The 16,189-nt window shown below is 36.5% G+C and overlaps 1 protein-coding gene across 1 annotated transcript in view; it reads right to left on the bottom strand.

Annotated features, from left to right (window-relative positions):
• The window catches only part of prmt9 (protein arginine methyltransferase 9), a 28,802-nt gene that overhangs the window by 1,680 nt on the left and 10,933 nt on the right, over positions 1-16,189 (bottom strand). The window contains exons 6-12 of the mRNA XM_057843615.1: positions 15,987-16,089; positions 15,816-15,919; positions 15,555-15,747; positions 12,324-12,507; positions 7,308-7,920; positions 2,426-2,579; positions 2,239-2,361 (exon numbers count right to left, since the gene is read on the bottom strand). Coding sequence (XP_057699598.1) covers positions 2,239-2,361; positions 2,426-2,579; positions 7,308-7,920; positions 12,324-12,507; positions 15,555-15,747; positions 15,816-15,919; positions 15,987-16,089 — 1,474 coding nt within the window. The remainder of the gene's footprint in view (positions 1-2,238; positions 2,362-2,425; positions 2,580-7,307; positions 7,921-12,323; positions 12,508-15,554; positions 15,748-15,815; positions 15,920-15,986; positions 16,090-16,189) is intronic.

The following is a 16,189-nucleotide window of genomic DNA, read 5'->3' as shown; positions in this document are numbered from 1 at the left end:
TCGAATATTTTAGTCGTCGATTAGTCGATAAGCTAGTTTGTTCGAATAATCAAGTAATCGGAAAAGGAACATAAAATACCTAAGCTGAGCCTCAAACAGTATAAAAAAAAAAAATTGGCTAACTTACATAGCAAAAATCAGCTAGCTTAAATGCTATAAAACGCTAACTTTTTTTTTCTAATGCTCTAAACAAATTGTTCAGACACATATTCCCACAAAAAAACAGCTAAATATACTTATAAACTACTTTACAAATGTATTCAAACACCTTAGCTCCAACAAAAACTTAGCTTATGTTGGTCTTAACAGGGAGCAGCTGGAACGTTATTTAAGTAATCGATTAATCTATCAACTAGTGAGTTCGAATAATCAAGGATTAGGAAATTTTATGATTTTAGCAAAATAAAAGCTTGCTAAGATTGCACTTTAAAAATAAAATTCCTGAGTGTTTCTTCAAACTATGCAAATTTGCACTTTCATTTAAAAATGTATTAAAATATCCGAACTGAGCATCAAATTGTTTCAAAAATAACGAAATCAGGATCTATGAACAACAAAAGAACAATTTGCTAACTTGCCTAGCAAAATTCTGCTAGCTTAAATGCTATAAAATGCTAACTTTTTTTAACAACACTCTCAACAAATGCTTCAAACACATATTCCCGCAAAAACAGCTAAATATACCTATAAACTATTTTATAAATGCATTAAAAAACATTAGCTCAAACAAAAACAGCTTATGTTGGTCTTAACAGGGAGCAGCTGGATTCAGCCATGTGAAATGAGGCAGAATACAGGGCAGTGTTTCCACCCAAATCAATAAAACTAAATGCAAACACTTTCAAAACAAACCATTACAACGCCACTTTAATTAAACGAATCCTCGAAGCAGCAAAATTTAATCCGAATCCGTTTTTCTAATCGAATACTCGAGTTGATCGATTAATCATTGCAGCACTACTCTTATTACAAATTCTGATACTTGAAACGTTTCCTTTAATTAAGGCTGCAGCTATTGATTATTTTAGTAATCGATTAATGTATCAACTAGTGAGTTCGAATAATCGAGGATTAGGAACATTTTATGCGTTGCAGAATAAATTTTAGCAAAATAAAAGCTTGCTAAGATTGCACTTTCAAAATAAAATTCCCGATGTTTCTTCAAACTATGCAAATTTGTACTTTCATTTAAAAATGTATTAAAATACCCGAGCTTAGCATCAAATAGTTTCAGAAATAAAGAAATCAGGATCTAAGTACAACATAAGAACAATTTGCTAACTTGCATAGCAAAAGTCCGCTAGCTTAAATGCTATAAAATGCTTACTTTTTTAACAATGCTCTCAACAAATGCTTCAAACACATATTCCCACAAAAAACAGCTAAATATACCTATAAACTATATTACAAAACCTACAAAAAAATTTAGCTCAAACAAAAACTTAAGCTTAAGTTGTCTTAACAAGGGAGCTGCTGGATTCAGACATGTTTAAATGAATTATGTCATATTCACGGTTGCCACTAGAGGGCAGTGCATCCAACCAAATCAATAAAACTAAATGCAAACACTTTCAAAACAACTCCAGTTAATCGATTAATCATTGCAGCACTAAAGTGAGGATCTATGTACAACAAATGAACAATTGGTTAACTTATATAGCAAAAGTCCGCTAGTTTAAATGCTACGAAATGACATATTTTTTTTTCTACAATGCTCTTAACAAACCCATATTCCCACAAAAAACAGCTAACTATACCTATAAACTAAATTACAAATTAATTTTTAAAAAATTAGCTCAAACAAAAACTTAGCTTATGTTGGTCTTAACAGGGAGCCGCTGGATTCAAACATATTAAATAAATTATGTCATATTCACTGTTGCCACTAGAGGGCAGTGTATCCAACCAAATCAATAAAACTAAATGCAAACACTTTCAAAACAAACCATTCCAACGGCACACTAATTAAACAAATATTGAAAGCAGCAAAATTTGATTCAAAGCTTCTTTCTAATCAAATTACTCGAGGTAATCGATTAATCGTTGCAGCACTAGTATCTATTACCTTGCATAATCAACCTCGATCAGCAATCGGCTGCATTCATTTTTTTTTTTTTTTTTTTTAATCTGTATCGGCCATTGAAAATCCCATATGGGTCAACCACGACTAGATACTAGTATCGGTGCAACACTTGTGAAGAGGACACTTTACATTCCAAAAAATCTAGCAAAACCCACCTGGACCTCCCTATGGTCGTAGTTGGCTTTAGCGTCCATAAGATCCAGAACGAAAAGTTCATTCGGCTCACTTAGATGTCGACACGCTAGCGTGGAGAAATCAAGAAACACGTGTACGGGAACCTGGAAAGAAAACCGCCACATTCAGCTAACAAAATTCAAAAAGGAACATGTTTTTTTAACTTACGGTGAACTGGTTAATGAACGGCGCGATGTTGAAGCCGAGTGTGGCGTCGCGGCCCTGGACGGCGCTTTCCAGCAGCAGCGTGTCCGACTCCACCAGCGTGCCCAATACGGCCATTTTTTGAGGGAAGATGCGACCGCCGTGCTCCAGAAGGCACCTGAGGGAATGTTCATTGAACTTATTGGCTGCCATTGACGGTCATGGATGTTTATGTTTTTTGAACTTTCTCATTGATATTTAAAATTTTCTGGGTATTCCAATTTAAAGAAAAGTAAACTATACGTATGTCAAAATAAATGCAATATGACATGATTTTCAATTTTTTTTTTTTGAAAAAGGAAATTATATTTATGATGGAAATATATTTTTTCCATATATATTATTAAAAAATGAATAGAACAAAAAATATATATTTATATATCACGGAAAACTTTAATATGGAAATACACTATTTTCTAAGTTTATAATGCAGAAAATTCATCTTTTTATGGAAATAATTTTTTTTTTCCAAAAAAGGGGAATTACATTTATGCAAATGTGTATTCAATTGTTTTCGAGATTCGAATTTAAAAAAAAAAAAAAAAAAAAAAAAGACTGACAAGGAAAAGTCAATTTATTATGAGAATAAATAAAATTTTACCATTTTTAAAGTTTGGGGGAAACGGAAAATCATATTGACTGTGGAAACAAACAATTCCATGTGAATCAAAAATTTTTAAATTCAAAACAAGAATATGTTTACGATGGAAATAAACTTTATTTTTATATTTTCATTTTAACGTATATAGGTTTTTATGAAAATAACGTTTATATATATATTTTTTTAATTAGAATTAAATGGGGGAAAATGTTTTTCAATGACATTCTAAATTATTAACATGAGTACTTAAAAAAGCAGAATTGGGAAAAATTTGAATATCATTTAAATGATTTTTAATATGGAAAAGTATTTTTAATAATTTTGGGGGTAAAGTGAAATTACAATTATTGTAGAAGTTTTCCATGTGATTCATATTTTTGTAATTCTAATTTTAAAAAATTACAATTATTTTTATTTATTTATATTTATTATGGAAATGATGTTCTAAGTTTGGGAAAATATTTTTTCGGAAAGGAAAATTATCCTAAAGAGAAAATATACAATTTCTAAATTAATTATTATTATTTCATTTAAAACATATGATAAGATTAAAATAAATAAATCAATAAAATCAAAAATAAAATTATATGAAAAAAACCAACAACATATTACATTGAAAAAAAAAAAAAAAATATATATATATATATATACATATATAATTCCTGTATGTATATACAATGCCAAAAATTTCAATTTAACCCTTTCTTGCCAAATGTATCACATTTGATACACTAAGAATTTCATGATTTTGAGACTAATTCAGAATTTTGAAATATCTTTCCTCATAAAAAGAAAAAAAAATAATAATGGATGCAAGTCAACTCATGCATCTGCAGGTTCCATGAGAAAAAAAAAAGGATTTAGCAAGGGTTATAGACATTAGAGCGCTTATTACACATATATATATATATTTTTTTTTTTTTACAAATTTGGAAAAAAAAGGTTTCATTAAGACCTTATTTTTCAAAATCTGTGATTCTCTGACAATTGCTTCAAATTGCTGGCATTAAGGGGTTAATATTGATACAAAAAAATACTCAATGCCATCTTTTGATACTAAATATTTTTTTTCATGAACAGTTCAGTGCCATTATTGATGATAGACTTCCGATCTCTTAAAAATTAAATCAAAACTCTTGAAATAAGTTTATAACTGGCAGACGTCCAATCCATTAGAAGTGGGAGTGTTGGCAGCGGCTGCCACCCTAAATTTAAACAATGGCAGACGATGAGTGAGGGGAATAGTATCTTTTCTCCTATTTACTGTTTGTATTACTCCAACACACCCAATATAAAATAAAATAGCATTTATATCATAGTTTAAGAAAAACAAGCAGAATATATTTGATATTATGAACAGTTGAACTTAAAATGATTAGAATTTGCAGCGCCAAGGAAACGGGCAGACAAGGGCAGAACAGATACAGGTCGCCTTCTGACCACGGAAGCCCAACGCACGCGTCATGCAGCTGACTGAGCAAGATTGATCTGCAAGCCCATGTCTGCTTCTGGACAGTCCAGAACAAATGGCGGGACATCTTGTCTTGCCACAAGAAACATCTGATAATGAGGAACCCACGACTGAGAAGTTGACACTCAGCACTAAAATGGTGCTGAGGTGGCAAAATCTTCAACTCTCGTTGCCTGGCCCAACCCACACAGAGAATAATCCTAAACAACGTCCCTTCTTCGAATCCGGACCACAGCCCGTCTCACCAGAGCCTTTAGAAGGCTGAATAATTAACTAATAGTTGTCATTTTTCTCGGGAATCTTTTGTTGACTTGTGATATTCTGACCCTGGATCCAGTTTCCCTCCTCACCTGGGTCTCTCTGTGCTGTAGGATTTCAGCCGACTTGGAATAAACTAGTGCTGCAACGATTAATCGATTTAAATCAAGTATTCAATTAGAAAAAAAGAATCGGATTAAATTTTGCCGCATCGAGTATTCGTTTAATTAAAGTGGCATTGAAATGGTTGGTTTTTGAAAATGTTTGCATTACTTTTATTGATTTGGGTGGATACACTGCCCTCTAGTTTGCCTCATTTTACTGGAGGCAAATCCAAATCCAGCTGCTCCCTGTTAAAACCAACATAAGCTAGGTTTTTGTTTGAGCTAATGTTTTTTTTTTTTTTTTTTATGCATTCGTAATTTAATTTCGAGGTATATTTATCCAATTTTTGTGGGAGTATGTGTCCGAACCATTTGTTAAGAGCATTGTTAAATTTTTTTTTTTTTTTTTTTTAAAGTTAGCGTTTTATAGCATTTAAGCTAGTGGATTTTTGCTATGCAAGTTAGCCAATTGTTCTTTTATTGTACATAGATCCCCTTTTTTTTTTTTTTTAATGCATTCGTAATTTAATTTAGAGGTATATTTAGCCAATTTTTGTGGGAGTATGTGTCCGAACCATTTGTTAAGAGCATTGTTAAAAAAAAAAAAAAAGTTAGCGTTTTATAGCATTTAAGCTAGTGGACTTTTGCTATGTAAGTTAGCCAATTGTTCTTTTATTGTACATAGATCCCTATTTATTTTTATTTTTTTAAAGCGTTTGACGTTCAGCTCAGGTATTTTATTTTTTTTAATGTTTATCCGATTACTCGATTATTCGAACTAACTAGTTCATCGATTAATCGACTACTAAAATAATCGATAGCTGCAGCTCTAGAATAAAACTGTCAACTAGTGTTTCGAAGCCTTTTTCCAGCTTTTAAATTGGAATCAGTTAGTGCTGCAACAATTAATCGATCAACTCGAGTATTCAATTAGAAAAAAAAAAAGATTCGAACTTTGAGTATTCGTTTAATTAAAGTGGCGTTGTAATGGTTTGTGTTGAAAGTGTTTGCATTTAGTTTTGTTGATTTGGGTGGATACACTGCCCGCTCTTCTTTTCATGTGGCTGAATCCAGCTGATCCCTGTTAAGACCAACATAAGCTATCATGAGCATTGTAAAAAAAAAAATGTTAGCATTTTATAGCATTTAAGTTAGCGGACTTTTGCTATGTAAGTTAGCCAATTGTTCTTTTGTTGTACATGCGTCCTCATTTTAGTGCTGCAATGATTAATCGATGAACTCGAGTTATTTTGAAAGTGTTTGCATTTAGTTTTATTGATTTGAGTGGATACACCACCCTCTAGTGGTGACAGTGAATATGACGTAACTCATTTCACATAGCTGGATCCCGCTGCTCCCTGTTAAGACCAACAAAAGCTAAGTTTTTGTTTGAGCTAATGTTTTTTTAATGCATTCGTAAAATAGTTTTTAGGTATATTTCACCATTGTTTGTGGGAATATGTGTCTGAACCATTTCTTAAGAGCATTGCATAACATTTTTTTTTTTTTTTAATTAGCGTTTACAGCATTTTATAGCATTTAACCCTACATTGCCAAATGTATTACATTTGATACCTAAAATTTCATGATTTTGAGAGTAAGTCAGAATTTTTATATTTCTTTTTGGAAAAAAAAATGATGGATGCAAGTAAACACATGCATCTGCAGATTCCATGAGAGAGAAAAAAAACAGGATTTAGCTAGGTTTATAGATTTTAGAGCGCTTATTACACATTCATTTTGACATTTCTTTTTACAAATTAAAAAAAAAAAGGTTTCATTAGGACCTTATTTTTCAAATTTTGGGATTCTCTGATAATTGCTTCATGTTGCAGGTCTTTAAGGGTTAAGATAGCTGATTTTTGGTATGTGAGTTAGCCACTTCTTCTTTTGTTGTACATAGATCCTCATTAAAAAAAAATAAATTATACCGTTTTAGGCTCAGCTCAGGTATTTCAATTTTTTATGTTCCTTATCTGATTACTCGATTATTCGAACTAACTAGTTCATCGATTAATCAACTACTAAAATAATCGCTAGCTGCAGCCCTAGAATCAGTACAAGGGGTTTAGACTAAGGTGAATGCGCGGAGTTTGGCCTTTTGGCTGGGTTGTTGAGTTCCGCCAGCCTGGGTTGTTGGAATTGCGCTAGCATGGTTCTGACGGTTCGGCTGGCGTGATTCTGGCAATTTGGCTAAAAGGTCAGATTCCTTCATGAGTTAGCAAGGAAAATGCAAAATATCCTTTATGAAATCTTAATATCTTATAGAAATGAAAATGCAAATTTCCCATCCTTTTCAAATGGCTGGCATTGAACTATTATGTTTCAGCACAATTGAAGGCGAAATACATCCAATCCGTATTAATAATGACTCCCAATTTAAACAGATTGGACATCTATGTCCGTCCCGACCTGGCTAGCGACGCCTTCTCCATCAGCTTCTGCCGGACGAGCCCGCACGTCTCCACGCAGTCGAGGAAAATGGCGCTCCACAGCTTCTCCCGCGAGGGTCTCTGCAGCGCCCCCTGTTCGTCCTCGCCGTTATTGAGCCAGAACTCCAAGCTGCCGTCCGGCACGCCGTTAGCACGCGCCAACCGCTCCAACACCTCCTGTTGCTTGCGCTTCTCTACCGAACTGTAAGCTTTGACGCCGCCGTGGCTGGCCGCCATGAGGGAGAGCAGAGAGAAGCCCTCCGACACGTCCAGAATGTACAGCGGGTCCGAGGACTGCTCTGGTTCCGCCTTCAACCGGGTCAGTAGTTTGGACAAGGCGGCGGCGAAACTATGGTGGTAGTCGCCATTGTTCAAGAGCGCCATTTCCGAGCACTCTAGCACGCAGACGTCCGGGCGCGTTTGGAGCGACGCCAGGGCGCTGCACAGCTCCGCTTCCGGGTCGCGGGGGTCCGTGGACGCGTCCAGGCGGAGTTCGCGACCGGATCGCAGGACGGCGACGCTGCGTAGTCGAAGATAAGCGTCCCGGCACGACACGTCCACCAGAAGCTCGTCGCCCCTTTTTAGCACAAATCCTGAGCAGAAACAGAAATTATACCAAGTTTAACATTTTAAAAACATTACTGAGATACAATGTTTACAGTTCAAGAATCATTAAATTAAAAAAAAAAAAAAATCTATGAAATATTAATAACATGATTGGCACTTTTATATCCTCTGCGCCGCATTGCATGCTGGGAGGCATGAAACACATCTTGCAATACAACATGCATGGTAAGCTGATTGAACACTCTAAATTGGTATGAGTGTGTGCGTGAATGGTTGTTTGTCTCCTTGTGCCCTGTGATTGGCTGGTAACCGGTTCGGGTCGTGCCCCGCCTACTGACCATGGACGGCTGAGAGAAGCACCAGCACCCCCGTGAATCCACAAATATTTTAGTCAAAGCGTTTTACTGACCCATTAACCTTACTAAGAGTAGCCTTTAGCCATTTTGTGGCGCTCATGTGGACATATCAGAAGAACAGACTTGAACTAACTTCCCAAGGATAGTCAAGTAATAGCAGGTCATCAAATCAAATATGTTGTGTTATATGGTGTGTTGTGTTGTATGATGTGTTGTGTTTTATGTTATATATGGTGTGTTGTATGATGTGTTGTTATATATGAAGTGCATTGTGTTATAAGATCTGCCATGTGTTGTGTTATATGTTTTTTGTGTTATATGATGTTTTGTGCATTATATGGCGTGTTGTGCGTTATATGTTATATATGTTGTGTGTTATATTATGTGTTGTGTTTTCCTGCATTATGTCATAGGATGTTTTGTGTTATATAATATCTTGTGTTATTGTGTTGTTTGGTCTGTTGTTTTATGATGTGCTGTGTGTTATGATACGATGTGTGTTATATGATGTGTATGTGTTATATGTCTTACACGGGGTTATGATGGGTTGTGCATCATATTGTGTGTTGTGCGTTATATGATGTGTATGTGTTATATGTCTTACACGGGGTTATGATGGGTTGTGCATCATATTGTGTGTTGTGCATTATATGATGTGTTACATGTTATATGTGCTGTGTGGTATATGTCTTGTGTGGTTATATGATGAGTTGTGTTACATATACATACATATACATGTGTTGTTTTATATGAAGTGTAGTGTTTTATGGTGTGTTGTGTTATAAGATCTGCCATGTGTTGTATGATGTGTTGTGTGTTATATGATGTTTTATGTGTTACATGTGTTATATGATGTGCTATGCATTATGTGGTGTGTTGTGCGTTATTGATCTGAACATGTTATATCTGTTGTGTTATGTGTTGTTATAAATGTTATATGATGTGTTGTGTTATGTTATATGATGTGTTGTGTTATGGGTTATATGTGTTGTTATATATCTGTTGTATGATGTGTTGTGTGATGTGTGTTGTATGTTATATGATGTTTTGTGTTATATGATGTGTTTTGCTGTACTATGTCATAGGATGTGTTGTGTTATATAATGCGTTGTGTTATGTGTTGTGTTTTATTATGTGTTCTGTTTTATAATACGTTGTGTTGTGTTCCATATGTTGTGTGATATCACGTGTTTTATATGAAGTGTAGTGTTATATGGTGTGTTGTGTGATGTATGATGTGTTGTGTGTTATGTTTTATGTGTTACATGTGTTATATGATGTGTTATGCATTATTTGGTGTGTTTTGCGTTATTGATCTGAACATTTTATATCTGTTGTGTTACTGTATGTTTTGTTATATATGTTATATGATTGTGACGGAGCGGTTCCGTCACTGATGGCGTGCGCACGCATGCATACACGCACGCACGCACATACACAATAGGCAGCAGCTGCGCTCACGCACATGGCGCTCGTTTGGTATTACTCACGCCGTTATTTGGACAATCGGGACACTTTTTTCTTTCTAATATTCTCTCACAATCGGTAGCGCGATCGGGGGTGCACACTCGTCGCTCTACACATTGTTAAATAAACCCATTCCACATACAATCAAACAATCCATTCACTCTGATCAGTTATAACTCACCGGCAAGGAGGAAGTGAGGAGAGCCAAACAGGCGTGAAGGTTTTGGGACCCTTAAATGGGAAAACTTCCTGCGTAATTTGGGAGCAGGTGCGCTTGAGGGGAGGAGCTATTGGTATAAAAAGAGGCATTTTCTACAGGTAGAGAAAAGTGCAAGGTGGGTTTCTCCATGCCAGAGCAGAAAGGTAGTTTTGTCTGAGCTTAAGCCCACTTTTGCTTCTTGAGTTTATATGTTTGGATGTGGCTGTGGAAATCCACTCATATTTTTTTGTAAATAGTATTTTCTTCCTTTTTTTGTGATTTTGACATTTTTGCTGTAAATAGTTATATACTTTTTCTTTTTTGTATATAATCCAATGGTGCACTTTGTTTTTGCTGAGGTTCGAACCTATTAAAAACTCACAACACCTGTATTCTCCTGACTACGCCATCAGTTTTTTTTTTAGTAGCCGGAAGAACCCCGCGACAATGATGTGTTGTGTTTTGTTATATGATGTGTTATGTGTTGAGTGTTGTTTTGTGTGTTATATGTGTTGTTTTATATATGTTGTATGATGTGTTGTGTGATGTGTGTTGTGTGTATTGTGTTGTTTGTTATATGATGTTTTATGTGTTATATGATGTGTTGTGCATTATGTTGTGTGTTGTGCGTTATATGATGTGTACATGTTATGTCTGTTGTGTTATGTGTTGTTATACATGTTGTGTGTTATATGATGTGTTGTTATATGATGTGTTGTGCTGTGTTGTTATGAGTTGTGTTCTATATGTGTTGTGTGATGTGTGGTGTGTTGTGTGATGTGTTGTATGATGTTTTATGTGTTACATGTTCTATATGATGTGTTATGCATTATGTGGTGTGTTGTGCGTTATTGATCTGAACATGTTATATCTGTTGTGTTATGTGTTGTTATATGTTATATTTTGTGTTGTTATATGATGTGTTGTGCTGTATTGTTGAGTTATGTTATATATGATGTGTTATAAGATCTGCCATGTGTTGATTTATGATGTGTGTTGTGTTGTATGTATTGTGTTGTATGATGTGTTTGTGTTATATTATCTTTTATGTGTTATATGTGTTATATGATGTTTTGTGCATTATGTGGTGTGTTGTGTGTTATATGATGTGTACATGTTATGTCTGTTGTGTTATATAATGTGGTATGTGTTGTGCTGTCTTGTTATGTGTTGTGTTCTGTATGTACATGTTATGTCTGTTTTGTTATATAATGTGGTATGTGTTGTGCTGTCTTGTTATGTGTTGTGTTGTGTTCTGTATGGTGTGTTGCGTGTAGTGTTATATGATGTTTGTGTTATACGGTGTTGTGTTGTTGTGTTATGTGATGTGTTGTGTAGTGGTGGTGATGGTGTTGTAGTTATGGTGGAGTTTTATGTTGTGGTGGGTGGTGTGGTGGTGTTGTGTTACATGATACAGTGGAAATAAAATTTTAGATTACGTGTTTTGTTAGATGGTGTGTTGTATTGTATGTGCTGTGTTATATGATGTTTTGTGTTATATGATATGTTGTGTTTTTGTGTTGTAGTGGTGATGTTGTGTTATATGATGTGTTGTTTTATAAATGTTGTATGATGTGTTGTGTTGTTATTTGTTTGATATGATGTGTTGTGGTGGTATTGTGGTGGTGAGTGGATCTAAAAAGTCTAAACAGGTGTTTTTAAATGGCACATTTTTGTGATTCCATGTTTTTCCACCATTAGTGACTCCAGCATTTAAACCTGTACTAATGAGATGAAAAAGTATAAACATGTTAGAGGGGGAATATAAAATGACATATCAAAGTTGTAGAAAGTCACTGTTTAAGACACAACAACAGAATTAAAAAAAAAAAAAAAAAAAAAAGTAAAAGAGGTATGCTGAAAAGTCAAAGTAATCTATCACAAGTGTTGACTGACACATGCTGATGATAGAATTGTAAATGAAATGAAATCGGAGATCAGGACGAGAGGAAGCGGAAGAACTGTGATGAGATTGAAAGAAAGAGGGGCGGGGTTATTCCTTCAGGAATAACATCTGTTCACGGGATACGCGAGATTGCTAAAGAGTGTCACGGCTGATCACGCCGCACAAAAAAGAGCGGACGCAGTTGACGTTCGCGGATGTCGACAGATTCCCCGGAGGACGGAGTCGCTCGAGTCGGCTGCCGTCTGGAGGATGACGAGCGGCACGTCTGACGCTAATAGCGTCGTGACACTTCTGTTTTAGGCGGGAAGACAGCGCTCCCATCTGATCAAATGTGGAAATGCTTCAGAGATAAAATTGGCTCCATTGATTACAATTAAATCAGTAAGTTTAATTGTTTGTTATTATTGAGAGAAGTATGAGTTCCTTAAACCACAACTGATCTGAGATTAAGGCTCTCCTTTGACATCAGTGATGTTATTTCAAAATAAGCTTCCATTTTACCTTTGCTGGCATGTTCTGGGTAGATGGCCTGCTCCCAGCAAGTGTCCTCGTGCGGTCCCGTGGACAAGCTGCTCTCTTCGTCCAAATGCAGTTGAAACCAGACGGCTAGAGCATCCAGCTCGCCGTCTCTCACCACCGGCACCCGCAACCGCTGCACAGGCCTGGAGCTCAGACCCTCCAACTCCTACGGAGGTGAAAAAGTGTAATAGTTTCAGTCACACGTTCACAATGTGTGACATTTTTTTCATTGTACGTGTAGTTAGCTTTCATCAGAGCAGTGTTTGGGTCATATCACTCATGTGACATGTGCTCCCCTCACTGCTGTTGTTTTCTTAACTTGGCAAGAGAGAATATGCAATGTTATTGCCCCACAATCAACAGCAAGTAACGCGTAAATGCCCCAAATGGAGAAGAAAGTGACCGAAAATGAACAGGAAATTACGTGTAATGCCCCAGTAACCCACAATCAACAGGTAATGACCCGTAAATGTCCCAAAAGGAAAGTAAATAAGCAAAAATCAACAGGAAAAGACATGAAATGCTCCATAAACCAAAATCAACAGGAAGTGACGTGTAAATGCCTTAAAAGAAAAAGCAAATGACCAAAAACCAAGAGGATATGATGAGAAATGCCGCAAAATAATTAAAATGCAACTAAGACGAAAATTAAAATGGCTACCAAAAACAACACTGCTACGGAGAACAACCTACAATGGTATGAAAATGTATCTGAACCCATAAAATCACCATCAAATGTGATCTATGTCAAAATCACACAGATGAAAAAAACAGTCTGCTTTCACTAAGATCACCCAAACATTTATAGGAGTTCATATTTGAATGAGGATAGTATGCAAACAATGACAGAAGGGGGAAAAATAAGTAAGTGAACAATCACATTTAATATTTTGTGCCCCCCTTTGGCAGCAATAACTTCAACCAGACGCTTCCTGTAGCTGCAGATCAGTCTGGCACAAAGATCAGGACTAATTTTGGCCCATTCTTCTCTACAAAACTGTTGTAGTTCAGTCAAGATTCCTGGGCTGTCTGGCATGAATCACTGTTTTTAGGTCATGCCACAGCATCTCAATGGGGTTCAAGTCTGGACTTTGACTTGGCCACTCCAGAACGAAACCATTCTGATTCAAATTGATTTACTTCTGTGTTTTGGATCCTTGTCTTGCTGCAGCATCCATCCTCTTTTTAGCTTCGACTGTCTGACAGACGCTCTCAGGTTTTCCTGCAAAACTTTTGAATTCATTCTTCCATTAATGATTGCAAGTTGTCCAGGCCCTGAGGGAGCAAAACAGCCCCAAATCATGATGCTCTCTACACCATGTTTCTCGGTAGGGATGAGGTGTTGATGTCGGTGAGCTGTTCCATTTTCCTCCACATATGACCTCATGTGTTATTCCCCAACAATTCAACTTTGCTTTCATCAGTCCACAAAATATTTTGCCAAAACTTCTGTGGAGTGTCCAAGTGCCTTTTTGCGAACATTACAAGAGCAACAATGTTTTTTTTTTTAAGGCAGCAGTGGCTTCTTCCTCCGTGGAGTCCTCCCATGAACACCATTCTTGGCCATAGTTTAGTTCAGTTTTACAGATATTGGACTGTGCCAGTGATTTCTGTAAGTCTTGAACAGACACTCTAGGGTTCTTTTTTACCTCTCTTAGTATTCTGCGCTGAACTCTTGGCGTAATATTTGGTGGACGGCCACTCCTTGGGAGAGAAGCAACATTGCCAAACTCTCTCCATTTGTAGACAACTTCTCTAACTGTCGATTGATGAACATCCAGACTTTTAGACATGGTTTAGTATCCTTTCCCAGCTTTATACAAATCAACAATCCTTGATCTGAGGTCATCAGACAACTCTTTTGACTAAGCCATGATAAACATCTGACAATGCTTCTCATCCAGACAATTCTTACCAGGTGTGTGTTTTATAGTGGGCAGGGCAGCTTTCAACCACTCGTCAGTGATTGGGCACACACCTGACTTAAATTGTTTGGTAAAAATTGGTTTCATTTGCTCTTTAAGTCTCCTTAGGTAGAGGGCTCACTTATTTTCCCCCTTCTGTCATTGTTTGCATTAGGGCTGCAGGTATCGATTATTTTAGTAGTCGATTAACTATTTAGTTCGAATAATTGAGTAATCGGATCAGGAACATAAAAAATTAAAATACCTGAGCTGAGCCTCAAACGGTATAAAAAGATAAATAAATGAGGATCTATGTACAACAAAAGAACAATTGGCTAACTTACATTGCAAAAGTCTGCTAGCTTAAATGCTATAAAAAAAAAAAACTTTTATTTTTTTTTTCAGTAACAATGCTCTTAACAAATGGTTCAGACACATATTCCCACAAAAAAACAGCTAAATATACCTATAAACTAAAATACGAATCCATTAAAAAAAAAGAAGCGCAAACAAAAACTTACCTTAGGTTGGTCTTAACAGGGAGCAGCTTGATTCAGCCATGTGAAATGAGGCAGACTAGAGGGCGGTGTATCCACCCAAATCAATAAAGCTAAATGCAAACACTTTCAAAACAAACCATTACAACACCACTTTAATTAAACGAATACTCAAAGCCGCAAAATTTGATTCGAATCTTTTTTTTTTGTAATCAAATACTCGAGTCAATCGGTTAATCGTTGCAGCACTAGTTTGCATGCTATCCTCATTAAAATATGAAAACCTATAAATGTGTGGTTTTAGCCCTATGTTGCCAGATGTATCACATTTGATACACCTAAAATTTCATGATTTTGAGACTAATTCAGAATTTTGACATTTTTTGAAAAAAAAAAAAAAAAAAATGGATGCAAGTCAACACATGCATCTGCAGGTTCCATGAAAAAAACAGGATTTAGCAATGGTTATAGATATCTGAGCGCTTATTACGCATATTCATTTTGACTTTTCTTTTTACAAATTTGAAAAAAAGGTTTCATTAGGACCTTATTTTTCAAATTTTGGGATTCTCTGATAATTGCTTCATATTGCTGGCATTAAAGGGTTAGTTAAAGCAGGCACTGTTTTTTCATCTGTGTGATTTTGACAAAGATCAGATCACATTTAATGGTGATTTTATGTACAAATGTGAGAAATTCCAAAAGGTTCAGATACTTATTCATACTACTGTACGTTCCTATCACACTGGAAGACCTACAATTATTGAACCTAATCGATTAAACAGTGTCGTTATTTCCAAACCCCAGCTCACCTCTACGTTGTTAAAGTCAATGCGGAGCACGGTAAGCGGCTCGGTGAGTGCCGCGTATCCTCCGGGCAGCCTGCTGAGTCGCTCGGTGGTATACGGCTCCATGGAGTCGTCCGCTTCGGCGCTGCAGCTTACCGGACTACGCAGCTGCTCGGCCGCCGCCATGGACAGACCGCCCACCTCCGACACGCAGAGTCTCCACAAAAAAATGCACGCTCATTCATATCGTTCAGATGATCAACACTAACAATCCACTTTGTTTACTTGTTATGCCGCCGGATCTCCAGGCATTCCACAGCCATGGCGTAAACGGTGGCGCCGGCAGGGATGACGCGACCGGTCGCCGAGGAGTCCCTGGAGTCCCCCTTCTGTATGAACAATAAAACAACCATCTCTATCTTGTCATACCCCGTCATGACTGCTGTTTTCATTTACCCGCGGAGGCAGTAGAAGGTGGTGCCAAGCATGGATGAGGCTCTCGATGATACCTTCTCCGAACAAGCCGGCGTCTACAGTCTCCGTCACCACCAGCGACACCCTGACAGAGCCAAATAAATACAAACAAAATGGAGGACATCGTTAGAATTTGGTATCTAGAGGGAAGAATGAAAGGAAAGATGTATGTATATACTGTATAG

This window comes from Corythoichthys intestinalis, chromosome 8, assembly GCF_030265065.1.
Source record: "Corythoichthys intestinalis isolate RoL2023-P3 chromosome 8, ASM3026506v1, whole genome shotgun sequence".
Classification (NCBI taxonomy): domain Eukaryota; kingdom Metazoa; phylum Chordata; class Actinopteri; order Syngnathiformes; family Syngnathidae; genus Corythoichthys; species Corythoichthys intestinalis.
Note: the sequence above shows the minus strand (reverse complement) of the source record. Positions and strands in the feature narration are given on the sequence as shown.